General features: G+C 46.6%; 1 protein-coding gene across 2 annotated transcripts in view; it reads right to left on the bottom strand.

Annotated features, from left to right (window-relative positions):
• The window catches only part of KIAA1210 (KIAA1210 ortholog), an 82,786-nt gene extending 67,322 nt beyond the window's left edge, over positions 1-15,464 (bottom strand). For both annotated transcript variants that reach the window (XM_042242196.2, XM_042242197.2), the window contains exon 1: positions 15,302-15,464. In XM_042242196.2, coding sequence (XP_042098130.2) covers positions 15,302-15,336 — 35 coding nt within the window. In that variant the 5' untranslated portion in view covers positions 15,337-15,464. The remainder of the gene's footprint in view (positions 1-15,301) is intronic.
• Positions 15,465-16,144: the final 680 nt, after the last annotated feature.

Here is a 16,144-nt window from a genome sequence, read left to right as displayed (position 1 = left end):
AAAAAGATACACATGAAAAATGGAGAGCAGGGCTTGATTGGGAATCAAAAGGCCTGGGTCCTGATTCTGCCCTTCTACAGCTCATTGTGGCCTTGCTTCAGTCATAGCTGGGCCTCTGTTCCTGCATTTGTAAAAATGAGGTGAGACAAACTGGTCTTGTCTTCTTTCATGATATTTCAGGACAAGAATTCATAAGAAGATGAGGACTCAAAGGCTAAATAAACTCCTGGGTATTGACTCCATATAGGAGGCTTCTGTAGGGCCCAACAGTCATGGCACAGGAAGCCAGAGTGTGTGTCGCCTGCATATGTGTGTGGTACAGGGGACTGGGGGGTAGAAGGAGGCCGAGAGCCAAGGTTAAGCTGGAGAAGTGTGTCCGGAACACATCACAAAGCCAAGGAGGACAGGGAGCAGCAAGGCAGTACTAGAAAGCCGAGATCTAGCTGTAAATGAGGTCAAGGAAGAGGAAGGGTGAGAGCGGTGAAGGAGAACCTCAGAGGGGAGGATTCCCAGGTGGGAGGCAGTGCAGCATAGGAGGTTCCAGAGGGCACTTCTATGGGTGGCTCCATGTTAAAGTAGTGAAAGAGACTGGAAGGGACCTCTCGGTGTAGGGTGGAGTTGTCATGAAAAGCCTGGGAGGGGAAGCCCATACTCGGAAAGCCCGTTTGCTAGGCAGAAAAGTTTGACAGCTTGAGGCCTGAGACACTGAGTGTCAGCACAGGTGAGCTGGGGTGGGGGCAGAGAGGGCAGTCACCAGCCCCAGGTGGCCAGGAAGAGCCTGAGGACTCTGGCTTGAAGTGATGTGCTTGGGGCACTGAGGCTTGGGTGTACCTGGCTCACCTACATCCATTTTGCTTAAGGTCAGGTCTGCTCTCACACCTGACTCTCAAACCTCTTTGGTCCAGTGCCTGCAAAAGAACCCAGAAGTTTCCAGAGAAATGCTGACAGGGCCACAGGAGGGAGATGCCAGGACAAGGGACATCAGATAGCAATGGATTGGAAAATGGAGTGTCCCAGAGCCTGAGGCTAAACAGAACACCAAGAGGGCGGAGAAAGAGGGACCCCCTAGAAGACAGCCTGGAGCTGGGCCAGGCTAGATGGTGGCTAGTAGAAGAGGAGAGAAAGGCCAAGATGGCCAAGGGCAGAAAGGAGATTTCTGGTTCACTGTGTTCACTGCAGGCCTCAGACACAGAGAGGATCCCCGGGCACAGTGCTCAGGGCATTCTCACGCTCATTCCCTCATTTGGCTGCTGTCACCCCCACGCAGGGAAGAGAAAATTATTGTTACTTTGAAGAAGTACAATACGTAAAATAGATAGCTAGTGGGAACCTGCTGTATAGCACACAGAGCTCATCTCAGGGCTTTGTGATAACCTAGAGGGGTGGGGGGTAGCGGGAGGTCCAAGAGGGAGGGGTTATATGTATACGTATACTGATTCACTTCATTGTACAGCAGAAAATAACAACATTGTAAAGCAATTATATGCCAATAAAATATTTTTTAAAATAGGCTATTTAGAAAAGAAGAGGTAAATGATGTGTGCAACAAAGCTCCTCCCAGCAGGGTAACCACTTCATGGGAAAAGAAAAGTAGCAGTGAGACCCAGGAGAACAGAAATCTACCAGGCTTTCTTAAACTTTAAGGTACAAGAATCTGTGGTCAGAATGGCCTGGCGGGGGAAAAGCCACCATGGGTGCAGTGTCCAGCACGGGCGCTCACATGGCCCCTCCCAGGTGGTCCACTTGAGGATGAGAGGGGAGCAGCAGCATCTGAGAAATGAGTAAAAAATAGCACAGCACCTGGTACAAAGAGAGCACTCAAGAAATAGTAGGGGGTAGAGGAGGAATAAATTGGGTGCTTGGGATTAAATAAAGTAAACAACAAGGACCTATTGTATAGCACAGGGAACTACCGTCAATATCTTGTAATAATCGAAAAGAATCTGATAAAGAATATATATATGAGTCACTTTGTTGGACACCTGAAACTAACACAACTTCATAAAGCAATTGGATTTCAAAAAAAAAAAAAGAAATAGTACACTTTTAAAAACTACTAGTACAGACATGGACCATGGTGCAAAAAATGGATCCAAGGAGGGAGCTGTAAATTACTAACCTACGTGAAAAATCACTGATTCTGGGGTCTTCGCCCCCAGGGATTCTGATTCTTCCATGGGGGTGGGGCCCAGAGATCTGCAGGTTCCATCAGTTCCTGGGTACAGAGGTACAGAGTCCAAACACCCCACTTTAAGGAAACCCCAATGTAAATCAGGGGTGACCACCAGGCCTGGCTGGAACAGAAAAGCTGAAATGGGGAGCCATAAGAAATAGACGTGGTGGTGAAGAAAAAGCACTTGAATGATACTAGAGAGAACTGAGGCCGCAAGGGAAGACATTTTGTTTTTCTAATGAATGTCTTTAAGAATTGAACTTCCAAGGAGTCCTAGAGTAACTTAGGGAAAGTTGACACCCCAGTCCTGCTATTAATTAACTGTGAGGCCTTGGGCACTCCCAGTCCTCTCTCTGGGCTGCAGTTTCCTCATCTAAGAAGTAAGAGATTAGGCTGGACTTGGATCAGGGGTCTTTTCAGCCCAGGCATTCCAGGACTCTATGATTCAACATAGAATTCAACAATGGTTGAATGGTTGTCCATGTCTGTACTAGTAGTTTTTAAAAGTGTACTATTTCTTTTTTTTTTTTTTTTAATCCAATTGCTTTATGAAGTTGTGTTAGTTTCAGGTGTCCAACAAAGTGACTCATATATATATTCTTTATCAGATTCTTTTCGATTATTGGTTATTACAAGATATTGATGGTAGTTCCCTGTGCTATACAATAGGTCCTTGTTTATTTTATTTAATCCCAATCTATGAGACAACCATTCAAGGTTCACAGTTCATATCTAGAGAGGCTAGATTTTGCAGAGGTTCCCTATAAGCCTTGCTTGAGTTTGCCAACTGGGGACCAGCCTTCAGAAGTTTCCTCAAAAAATTAAAATAAAACTACCATATGATCTGGGCTTCCCTGGTAGCTCAAATGGTAAACAATCTGCCTGCAATGCAGCTTATTGGTTCTTTTTCTTTCTTTTTTTTTTTTTTCAGAAAACTCTCCTACTTTTAACTTGTAGAGAAGCCTAAGCTACTTGCCTATTTTTAAAAATACACAGGGTTGCAGTAGACTTGATTTAAAATTCCCCATTCATTTTTTCTTTCTCTTCAAGTGAAACATTAAATTTTTTTTTCAAATCAGAAGTTAATCGCTATCAGAGAATTAACTATCCCATCTCAGAGAGTTTCCTCCAACTCTGAATAAGCAAACATAGGCCATTTCTACATGAAATAAGGTCTTTAGATCATTGACATTTGGCTAAGGAAGCCACAGGCACAGAAGAAACAAACATTCTTCACAAGTGAAAGTAATATTATGTCTTTCAAAAATAGAAGATGGAGGTTTAGTGGGATTTTTTTTTTAATCTCATTCTCTTAAAGGGCTTCTAGAAACCTCCTCCAAGTACCGCAAATGAACATTGAACTAATACAGAAACCTATTCATATGTTTTATGCAAACCCAGAAGAGTAGACTGTTCCTGCCTTATCTACTAGGCTCTGCTCAAAATGTGAACAGGCAGGTCTGCCTTGGTTCCAAGGACCCTTTCTATTCCCCAACCCCCATAGGGCTCAGAAGAGTTTCCCCTTGACATACTTTCCATTTTTCCAGAACATTCAGGCTAATGGAAAGGGGCAAGCTGGATGCAATAAGGAAGGGGAAGTAACCATGACCCACAGCTTATAGGATGGGGATAATGACCTTATTGGTGTAAAAATCTAACATAACTTTATCAATCTTTAGTAGAATCTTTTCTGAACTATAGTGCCTACTATTTGTTCCTTTTTTCCTATCCATATCTAGACTTTCCCATGTCTTATCTCTTCTGTTTCTCTTCTCTTGTTTGCATTGCTCATTTTGAACATCTACTGCATATACTATAGTAGATATCTGAATTATATTGTTACAATATGTTGTGTTTGTAACAAGAAAAATAGTTCCAAATGTTCAAATGAGAGGTGTACAGTTTTATGTTTCTACTTTTCAAAACAAATTCAAGCAAGTTGCTCTGACAATATAGGGCCCTTTGTTTATTTTTTTCCCCCATTTAGCCTTGGCCCAAACAGATGAAACTCTTCCCCTCTCCATCAGGTTCTGAGTTTTTTTGAGGGCTAGAACATCAAACTAATAAGATCCCAACAAGCTGTGTGACTTGGACAACTCATATAATTTCTTCATGCCTCCGTTTCCTTATCCACAAAATGAACCTGTATGGAGACAGAACTAGGGTGATGGAGAAAGTAGGTGGGATAAAGGAGATATGGCTGTCACAGTATCATGTCTTTGTGCAGTGGCCTTGAATCTCTGCTCCAGTAGTTTCTTTTGTTTTTGACTTTTGAGTTTTTTTTATATTCTGAAACAAATGATTTTTCAGAAATGTGTTTTGTAAACATTTTCTCATATTCTGGATTTGTTTTTTCATTCTCTGAACAATGTCTTTCATTGTTCATTGTTTCATTGAGCAGAAGTTCTTAATTTTAATGAAGTCCAATTTATCAAATGTTTTGGCAAATCATGCTTTGATTGTCATATTAAGAAATTTAGCAGATGTTCCTTTGTCACAGAGAGAGAAATCTGGCACCTTGACCTTCTGAGAAGGAAGCATGACATAGTGGCAAAAGGATTAGGCCACAAAGTAGGACAAATCTAGGTGTGAATCCTGGCTCTAATCAATGACTAGCCTGTGATCTTGGGCCAGTCATTGAACTGTTCAGAAATGAAATTTCCTTATATGTTCAGTGGGGCTAAGAGCACCTTCAGCATAGGTTAACTGAGGACTCCTTCACTCAATAACTGTTTGCTGAGCACCTACTATGTGCTAACAAGAAATCAGAATAGTGCTCAAAAAAGAGAAGGGCTTGCTCTTACAGACAGTTTGATGAACTAATTCATATAAAGCTCTTGGCATGAAGGGTAGCACATACTAAGCTCTCAATACATGGTAGCTAAGGTAGAATCAAGATTGCCCGGAGAAATATCAACAACCTCAGATATGCAGATGGCACTCTGATGGCAGAAAGTAAAGAGGAACTAAAGAGCCTCTTGATGAAGGTTAAAGAGGAGAGTCAAAAAGCTGGTTAAAACTCAACATTCAAAAAACTAAGATCATGGCATCTGGACCTATCACTTCATAGCAAATAAATGGGGAAAGAGTGGAAACAGTGAGAGACTTTTATTTTGGGGGCTCCAAAATCACTGTGGACAGTGACTGCAGCCATGAAATTAAAAGACACTTGCTCCTTGGAAGAAAAGCTATGACAAACCTAGACAGTGTATTAACAAGCAGAGACATCACTTTGGAGACAAAGGTCCGTCTAGCCAAAATGGTTTTTTCAATAGTCATGTTCAGATCGAGAGTTGGACCATTAAGAAGGCTGAGAGCCAAAGAATTGTTGCTTTCAAATTGTGGTGCTGGAGAAGACTCTTGAGAGTCCCTTGGACAGCGAGGAGATCAAACCAGTCAATCCTAAAGGAAATCAACCCTGCATATTCATTGGAAGGATTGATGCTGAAGCTAAAGTTTCAATACTTTGGCAATCTGATGCAAAGAACCAACTCTTTGGAAAAGACCTTGATTCTGGGAAAGACTGAAGGCAAAAGCAGAAGGGGGCTGCAGAGGATGAGATAGTTAGATAGTATCACTGACTCAATGAAGATGAGTTTGAGCAATCTCTGGGAGATAGTGGTGGACAGAGGAGTCTGGCATGCTGCAGTCTATGCGGTCACAAAGAGTTGTACATGACTGAGCAACTAAACAACAACAACTATCATTACTACCCTCCTTTCTCCATGGGAAGACTGCCCTTGCCATGGCGTTAATGACCTATGTCCTCCCTATGTCTTCATCAGTTTCCCAGAAGTAGCTGATGAGGCTCCCTGTATTATCTGCATACTCTCCAGCAGCCAGCCCCTTGGTGACCAGCAGTATTGTCAAATGGCTCTGTGCCCTGGGACCTGGGGCCTGGGGCTATGGCCATGGCCATGTGATGACAAAGCCAACTGCATCCAACCTGTGTCCTTTGCTCTTTAGCCGTCACTGCATCAAGTGGCCACAGATATGGTTTGAGTTGAAATTCCAAATGCCTGGGAAACCTACTGTCCCCAGAAAGCCTCTCTCTGGCACACAGAGTATGATGACTTCTCTCAGGGGACTCCCCAGGAGAGGCCGCTCAGGCTTCACATTTACACTGTTTCATGACTAACTCAGAGCCCTGTATTTTGGCCTTCATCCTCGTCTACCCCTAAACAGTTCAGACTGCTCTTCCAGACAGGGAAGTATTCAGCAAGGAGAATCCTTTCCCCTTTTCCTCTTCTTAAGAAAGATCGAGGGACTTCCCTGGCAGTCCAGTGGTTAAGATTTTGCCTTCCAATGCAGGGTGTACGAGTTCAATCCCTGGTCAGGGAGCTAAGATCTCACATGCCCCAAGGCCAAAAAACCAAAACATAAAACAGAAACAATATTATAACGAATTCAATCAAGGCTTTTAAAAATGATCCACATGAAGAAAATGTTAAAAAAAAAAAAAAAAGAAGAAGAAGATCTAAACAATTCTCCCAGGTCACGAGGAGAAAACCTTCATTTTCCCTTTACATCTCAGAAGAACAAAAATGGGAGTAACTCATTAGTTGGTTAAAGTTGTTGTCAACATTAGGTGGCAAGGGAACTCACATTTACTGAGGGCAACCGATGTGCCTGTGAGTTACCTGAGTGGATCTGTGTGACAACCCTACAAGGTAGGGTCATTATCTCCGTTTTACAGATGAGACAACTGAGGCCCAGGAAGGCTCGGGTACTCACCCATGGCCACACAGCTAGTAAGTAGCACTGTAAGGATGCAAGCCCATGTCTGACTCCAAAACCCCTTGTTCTTTCTTCTATATGGTACGGAATACTTTCAATAATTGTACATGTGTATCTCTCAGGCCACATACTATGCCAGGTGGCCGAGCCTTGGGGCAGCATGCCTTTGATAGCACAAGGTAAGCTGCTGGAGGGGCCTTCTTCTCTTCCCTTGGGCTAGATGCCTTGCTCCTTCATTAGTTGCCTGCAAGCCAGGCCAGTCTACACATTGCTCTGATGACCCAATCCCAAACGCCAAACTTCCACGTACCATTAAAGTGGTACCTGGGCCTCCTGCCACGTTACTGGCTAGGTGTTGGACAGAGGAGGCCCTGACATTGTGTGGGGCTCCTGGCTTGTGCCACTCTCCAGCACAAACTCCCTGATTCAGGCACTCCCATCCCAAACTGAAGACAGCTCTACCAAGGCAGAATTTTGCACCAAATCTAAGCAAAAGCACTACTACTACTACTATAAGCATTCGCTCAGTCGTGTCTGACTCTTTGTGACCCCGTGGACTGCAGCCCACCAGGCTCCTCCGTCCATGGGATTCTCCAGGCAAGAGTGCTGGAGTGGGTTGCCATTTCCTTCTCCAGGGGACCTTCCCAACCCAGGGATCGAACCCAGGTCTCCCGCATTGCAGGCAGATGCTTTAACCTCGTGCAAACTCATAAATCATATACTTAGAGAGGGCCTTGTGCTCTTCAAAGCACCTTTACAACCCTTTGACTGTCCAGACAATTCTGTGACATAAACAGAGAAGCAGGACTTGCCTGGTGGTCCAGTGGTTAAAAATCCACCTGCCAATGTAGAGGACACGGGTTTGATCCCTGGTCCAGGAAGATTCCACATGCCGCAGGGCAACTAAGCCCATGCGCCACAACTACTGGAGCCAGTACTCTAAAGCCTGCATTCTGCAACTATGGAAGCCCACTCACCCTAGAACCCATGCTCCACAACAAGAGAAGTGACCACAATGAGACTCGAGCACCACAACTAGAGAAAGCCCATGCAGCGGTGAAGACTGAGCACAACCAAAAATAAATAAGAAGATAAATAGAAATAATTTAAAGAGGGAAGTAGCATTGTTATTTTCACTATTCCCATTTTACAGATAAGAAAACCAAGGCCCCAAAAAGGCATGGGGACACATCTGTGGTAATGCTGTGAGGGCTGAGAGTCAGGGCTCTCAGAAGTGGCCTTTAAGTAATATCCCATGGGAGGACTCATTTGTAAGCCCCACAGAAGCCCCATTTACTTGATGCCAATTACTATATTAATCATGAATCTCTGGCAATAACTGTTAACATCTCTAAAATGCTTGCTGTGCTGGGCACTGCACTACATGCTTCGTCTCTCATGCATTATTTCAGTGGCTATCCTAATCCTCCAAGGACTAGGTCCCATTATTACCCCATTTTACAGATGAGGAAACCGGGGCTCAGCAGCTTAGATGACATACATGAGGCCACAAAGCTAGAAAGCGATAGACCAGGGACCCAACCCCAGGACCGTCTGATCCCAGAACCATGCTCCACTGGACTATAGTGCCTCTAAAGTTGAGTGCAGGGACTTCCCTGGTGGTCCGGTGGTTAAGAATCCAACTTCCAATGCAGGAGACGTGGGTTCAAACCCTGGTCAGGGAACTGGGATCCTGCATGCCACAAGGCCACTAAGCCGACACGTCACAACTAGAGAAGGGGGCCGCTAAGCCCACGGACTGCAACTGGAGAAGCCCAAAAGCTGCAATAAAAAGGCTGAGTGCTGCAACTAAGACCCAACACAGCCAAATAAATAAAGAAATATTTTAAAAAATAAAGCTGAGTCCAATATATTGAAGCTACCAGCCACATGGGGCTATTTAACTTTAAATTCATTAAAGTGAAATAAAATTAAAAACTCAGTTCCTTGGTCAAATTGGTTGCATTCCAAGTGCTCAGCCATGCGTGGCTAGTGGCTATTGAATTGAATAGTACAGACAGGGAACATTACCATCAACACAGAAACTTCTGTTGGATACTCCTCAGACTTCTATTTCAAATGTTAGTCATTGAAGGCAGGGTTTCTCAGCCTTGACACTACTGCCATTTGGGGCTGGAGAATTCGTTGTGGGGGCAGTCCTGTGCACTTCGGGATGCCGAGTAGCATCCCTGGCCTCTACCCACTAGATGTCAGTAGCACACCTTCCCCCTCGTTCTGACAACAGAGCAAGTCTTCTGATATGACCAACCATCCCCTGGGGGAGCCGAAGTGCCCCCCACACACCTCTGCTGAGAAGCAATCAAATGGCATATCTTATCACGAACTTACCTTGCTGCTGCTGCTGCTGCTAAGTCACTTCAGTCGTGTCCGACTCTATGCGACCCCATAGACGGCAGCCCACCAGGCTCCTCCATCCATGGGATTTTTCAGGCAAGAGTACTGGAGTGGGGTGCCATTGCCTTCTCTGGACCTTACCTTAGCCTCCTGAAAACAAGCCATTTCACTGACACTTATATTTTTCTAGTCAATCACGGTCTACAGTAATTTGCATTGAGTGGGTTTAAGAGCTATGGAAGATTTCCTGAAAGAGGAAGACCATTTAAAGCAGCAGGATGAGCGTGAAGATGCCAAGTGAGGATCACTGCGATTTACTACTGTATGATGAGTCCCTCCAATTTCCTCTCCATTAACCGTGACTATGAAGTTGTCAAGGCAGGATAAGGAATGAATTGTTTTAAAAAGCTAAAGGAGGGACTTCCCTGGCGGTTCACTGGTTAAGACCACTTTCCAATGCAGGGTGTGCAGGTTTGATCCCTGGGATGGGGGAGGAGCTAAGATCCCACATGCCTCGAGGCCAAAAAACAAAAACATAAAATATAAAACAGAAGTAATTTTATGACAAATTCGATAAAAACTTAAAAAAAAATGGCCCACAGCAAAAAAAAAAAAAAATCTTAAAAAAAAAGCTAAAGGACTGTCAGCGTAGAAAATCAATGAGGAAACAATAGGAGCAATCACATCACACACTGCATTTTGGCTACTAACTTCCAGAAATAACAAAATACTGTGTTATTTGAGAAACTGGTGAAAGAATCCCCAAAACTCTAAAGTTGGCCCAACAGAATATGGGCTTTCAAAGATTCAAAATAAACTAGTGTAAACATTCCAGTACAAAATGCTGAGATTTTGTTTACTGATGAAATAATATTACTCTTCCACATTTTTCATACATGCCTAAGGAAGCTAAACCTCCCTACAACAAATGCAACACTCCTTAGAAAGCTGTGCTGTGCTTAGTCACTCAGTCGTGTCTGACTCTTTGCAATCCCATGGACTGTTGCCCACCAGGCTCCAGGCAAGAATATTGGAGTGGGTTGCCTTCCCTTCTCCAGGGGATCTTCCCCACCCAGGGATTGAACCTGGGTCTCCTGCATTGCAGGTGGATTCTTTACCAGCTGAGCTACCGGGGAAGCCCTAGAAAGCTGCTAAAGACCAATGGAACCTGCCAACTGCATCCTCAGAGAAATCTCCGAAAGCTTTGAAAGCCATTCACTCCTAAATGAATTTTTGCAGAAAGTTAAATATTTTAACAATGTTCTAATCAAAGGAGACAAACTTCTTGTCAGCTGGTAAATGTGGCAAGTAGTTTATTCAAGAACTTTCCAGAGATCTGGCTCTCCCCCATCTCCCCAGTAGAGGGTGAGGCTGGGGTTCCAGGGCGTTGCCTCCTGGGTGGTCACCTGCCACCCCAAGGCTCTCTTATCATGTTTATGAATGGATAGGGCCTCAGGCAGATGCCACAGGGTGAATGCAGGTTAGCAAAATGCAACAGCCAGTCTGTACCCCTGGCCAGGGAAACTGGAGTTAATAGTTTTTCTTCTAAAACTAGAAGAAAAAAAAATGGAAGAGGTGAAGGAGAGAAGGAAGCAAAGTGCCACAGGATCTCTAATGACCACATTGTTGTTGTTGTTGGGTCGCTCAGTCGTGTCCGACTCCATGTGACCCCCATGGACTGGTAGTCCGCCAGGCTCCTCTGTCCATGGGATTCCTCAGGCAAGAATACTGGAGTGGGTTGCCATTCCCTTCTCCAGGGGATCTTCCTGACCCCGGGATGGAACCCAAGTCTCCTGCTTGGCAGGCAGATTCTTTACCACTGAGCCACCAAACTCTTACTAACAGTGAGGAGTGGAGGGTGGATCTGAGCTGGCAAGCTGAATGACTGCAGCTCCACAAACGTTTCAGGAGCTTTCTGCTCATCCATGTTTGCCTTCCCCAACTAGAAGGTCAAAGGGAGCCAGGCTTCATGTTCATCACAGCTCCCCTGGTGCCTGTGAGCTTCGGGTTCAGGAGAACAGGCTACAGGTGAGAGGGGAGATGGCCTGGAGAGCATTAGCCACTGGAGGGACCTGGGGGTGGGTTTCCTCTCGTACTTGGGTGCTCAGGGCCAAGAAAGAATACATGGGACTTCTCTGGTGGCCCAGTGGTTAAGAATCCACCTGTCAACGCAAGGGTTCCACATGCAATGGGGCAACTAAGCCCGTGAGCCACAACTATTGAGCCTGTGCTCCAGAGCCCATGAGTCACCACTACTGAAGGCCCACGTTTTAGGGCCCATGCTCGGCAACAAGAGAAGCTACTGCAATGAGAAGCCCGTGGATTGAACGAAGAATAGCTCCTGCTCACCACAACCAGAGAAAGCCCAAACACAGCAATGAGGACTTAGCATACTCAAAAATAAACAAATTTTTATAAAAAAGAATGCATGAGCCCCCTGAATACCAACAACTGGAACTCAGAAAGAGCTAACACGTGTGACCTCTAATCTCAAATATAGCAGCCTCCACTGCTTTGGGGGACATCAGGGAAGTTTTGCAGTGAAGGGGAGAAGACAGGCCCATCAATTACAATAGTTCTTCTCTGGTCGGGGGTCAGGGCTTGTGGCAGGAGTGCTCAGCTTCCTGCATCCTGTCTGAGAGTAGGAGAAGCTGCCCAGCACGATGTGAGGCACTCAGCAACCTGCAAAGTCCTCCGGTTGAGCCCCGAGCATCAAAGAAACACAAACACAGCCAGGTCGTATCGAAACGCACATCGTCAGGAGTAATCCATCCAGGCCTGCCAATGTAGCATCCACCGCCAGTCTGGCCAGGAGCTAGCCCCTGGGCCACAGGATGGCAGTGTGTTAGCCTAGAGGGGTCCACAACCTGGGACACCAGAGGCTGGGGGAGGAGGGCAAGGTGCAGGCCCAGAACACTCAGAGCGGGAAGGAGCTAAAATGGGAAATGGTTGTGACAAGGGAGCCTGAGGTTGCCAAAACCCAAGCTGCTCTAGCTCACTATTTTGCTTTGGGCTAAATCGACCTCTGTGAGAGGTCACAGGACCATGATGCAGGCTTTTCATCCTTTGCTCAGAAGATGGTTTTTCCTCTTTTCCCGACTGTACAGCTCTACACTGGAAGACAGGGTACCCAGGATTCTAATCTTACACTTGTCATTGACTGTGTGACCCAACTTTAGTGACTGGTTTTCTCACCCTTAAAATGAAAACCTTTTCGCCCATTGCACCATCACAGGATCTTGTCTGGTTAAGAAAGATCTTACGCTTTTCCTCCACCTCCTCATGTACTTGCACAAAACAATCTCACATAATTCAAGATGCCTACTACTTTCTCCCTTTTACTAACAAGCACACCTACTGATCCTTGATAATTCACTTGTCACCTGCTGTCATTCTGTGTCTATGAAAAGAACAGAACTTTTAGCTAGCTAATAGCTAGCTATCTCAAGCAAGAACTTAATAGCTAGCTATCTCAAGCAAGAGCTAGATCTAACAAGAACTGGTTTCTGAATTTAAACACAAAATTGGTACCCTAGCAACTCACCTGGTTAGAGTGAGAGGCGAACGGGGTTGGTGGCATGGAGCCATGCCTACAAGGATATGGATGGCTCTGAACATTTTTCCATCACTGGCCAAACAGCTCCCACTCATATCATAAATGTACCCCCCTGTATAAAAAATCTAGAATGCAACTGTGATCTGTAGAGGAGACTGTGAACTAACTCTGTTTCCAGCCAAATTCAACTTTCAAAGCCTACTGGGCTTCCTGGAAAGGGTGCCACCCTCCTAAGGTGGCTAAGTTGTGATTCTAGGAAACCCTCCTGTGGGGCATATGGGAGGGAGGTGTGGAGACAGACAGGAAACCCACGCTCACAGGAGGAGCAGTGAATGTTCCAGCAGCCCAATCTCCCTCCTGGTTTGTCTCTCCCCCTAGCCCTCAAAAAAGCTCAGAAAAGGGACCCTAACACCACATCAAATAAATTGAAGACTGCATATTGTATAGGTTGGAACAAATTTGGAAAATTAAGACAACTCAGAAACTGTAAGGTGACTTTCTCCACTCACCCAAATTCTGTTCTCTGTTGCCATTTATCTCATCTCCTTCTTCCAGTTCCCCCCTCACCACTACTTCTCACCCCAGGCTCTTGTCCTCCTTTACCTCGTGTCCTAGGGAGCCTATGCCTCTCACCCCACCTCTGGCAAATTGCTGCTGACTAGGCTGACCACTCCCGCAAAAGGCAAGCTCCTCAAGAGCACCTTGGTTCAGTCAACAACATTCCTTCAACGAATATCAGTGCCAGGCACTGTGCTTACTTAGCTCCAGGAGTGCAAAGCCTAAGTTTCTTCCACAGTGCTCAGCACAGAGCTTGCTACAGAGCAGGTGCACAGTCATTTTGAATGGTTCCTGAGTCTCCATAGGTCCTGTGAGGGACCCCAAGCTTCTTATTTATAGAAGCCTTAACTCCTTTATCTCCTCAAATGCTCTCTTATCATTTCCCCTCTGCCGTCAGCCCAGATTCTATAAATCATCAGATGAGCTTGGCCCTTTAACAGTGGCCACAGGAAGAGGCCATTTGGTCCACTAATCCCCCTTTTCCACCCCGAAGACCTCAGGCTGCATGGAAAGTGGACATTAGGATGAAGGGCCCCACATGTGTTTGCAAGCTGGAGGATCGAACAGAAGCCAGCACTGAGCCCCATGGAGGAAGGGCTTGCACAGCCACCTGGGAGCAATAACAACATCATTAGCATCTTCTACTGTAATGGTTGTCCTCTCCCTCTTCCTCCTAAAGCCTCCTCCATCTACCTGTCCGTGATCTGCTGCTACAGCGAGTACCACAGAGAAAGCCTTGTCATTTCCATGTCATCCATCTGAGGCCCTAGGCTGAGGGGACAACAGTGAGCCCAGGAGCTGGGGTGATAAAACAGTTGCAAGGATGCTTTTCAAGTTTCAAGAGGCCAGGTCCACTCCCCACTGAAAGAACAGGAGCATGCTCTGGTACCCATCTAGAGAAGCAGCAACACGGGCAGCCAGCCTACCCACACCTCCATGCCTAAATCTCCCCTGTTGGGTGCTTCAAATGGAGTGCCACTAAAACTCACATGGAATACCACTGTGGGCCTGCCTGCAGGCCAGAGGCTGCCAGTCGCAGTCCACACTGTGCCTTTCCATAAGGACAGAAGACTCCAGGGGCCAGGCGAAACACCCCACCACCACATCCCCACCTCCTTGGCAATTCTGGACTATTGGATACCTGCCATGAGTGAGGTGAGTTTCTGGCGTGGTTCTGGATTGTGAGAGCTGAGGGAGAAGAGTGTTAGCTTCCTGAATGAAAATGCAAAATAACTGCACACCCACTAATCAATCATATGACTAGATCCATTCTGCTTCTTCCTATTGTCACTGCATGAAAGACGCATGCATGAAATCCAAAAACACCTCCAGGAACACCTAGTGAGAATAAACTGCTTGCAGCTAACGCCACGTCCAGTAACTGGGAGGCTGCGCCTTGAACAGCTGGGAACAGATTTCACAAATCAAGACGGCTCAGAAAATTTGAGGTGATTTGCTCCACTCACCCAAATTCCCCCTCTCTCTTTCCATCCCTCTCTCCTCCTTTCCCCTTCTCTCTCTCCCGAAGGGAGCCCGAGCTCCTAGGGGATTCAGGTGAGCCAGGTGGGGACAGCGGCGGGAGGCGGGAAAGAGAAAGCCTGCAAGTGCAGCCCCACCCCGTCCCGCCCCCTCCGAAAGACCTGAGTCCTTGAAACGCTCGCTGCGCGCCCGGACTACCGCTTTCCCACGCGCGCGCACAGGCACACCTGCACGAGCCCTCCCAGGAGCTTCCTGCCCGACGCGAGTTCGAGCCCCGGAGGCGGCGCGTTCCCGGCCGCGCGCCCTCGGCTGCTTGGCAGTGGCCGCTCTTCGCGGGGGGCGGCAGGCTCACGCGGGAAGAGGCGCCCGCACCAACGGCCAGAGCTGTGCCACTCCCTACTCCGTGCAGTCCAGTTGCAGCATTTATGGCGCCCACCACTTACTCTGCAGCCTTCAGGCAGTTGGAACACATAGCCATGGCGCCTCCGAGGGAGCCGGAGGCCAGTTGCGCGCCCTTACCGCTGGGGCGCTTAGGAGCCAGCGCTGGGGGCCTGCCCTTGGGGGCAGCTCTATACGCCCGTGCTCACGCGCACGGAGCCCCAGACACGTCGGCCAGCGCTATCAGCGGACAAATAAAGTTTCTTCTCAGAGGCTTCTTGCTGTCTTCTGAACTGGGTCCAAAAAGGGCCGAGCTTGTTCCTAGTGGTTAGGAACTATTAACTCCCTTTTTCCTCTCCCTCCAACATCCCACAACCACAGCATCCTTAGTGAAAGATACCAGATGCTCTTTCTTAGACTCTCTGGATCCCTGACGAGTGTAAGGAGTAAATTGGAGGGGACCCTGAGGAGTTAGAGAAGACTTTGATCCAGGCAGGGAACGACACTCCACAGCTTTGGGGAGGAAATGCAAAGAAGTCACTTTCTGGCATTTTAGATCTGCAGACTGAGGGGAGGGAGGGACAGAGGAAGGGGGAGAGAGGTGAAGCCAAAGGGACTGTGAATAGCAAGGGTGCGAGTCTCATCTCAACCAAAACACGATTTTTGACCCATTTGTTCTTGTTTAATCCTAAGGAAAATCATTTACTCCCTAAACAAGTCTGGGGTCACAAACACAAAGAGCAAAAATGTCTTTAATGTTGTGTGATCTCAAGTGATGCCCATGAGATAAAAGTCCCCACCAAAAAGTGCATCTACCCAGTGGATCCCAGTTATATCATGGCTCAGTGGATTCAGAAATACTTGCTGATAAGATTGTGCCTGCCCCAAACCAAAAGGTCTGGAGAGAG

Source organism: Ovis aries, chromosome X (assembly GCF_016772045.2).
Source record: "Ovis aries strain OAR_USU_Benz2616 breed Rambouillet chromosome X, ARS-UI_Ramb_v3.0, whole genome shotgun sequence".
In the NCBI taxonomy this organism is placed as follows: Eukaryota; Metazoa; Chordata; class Mammalia; order Artiodactyla; family Bovidae; genus Ovis; species Ovis aries.
This window is presented reverse-complemented; position numbering and strand designations above follow the sequence as displayed.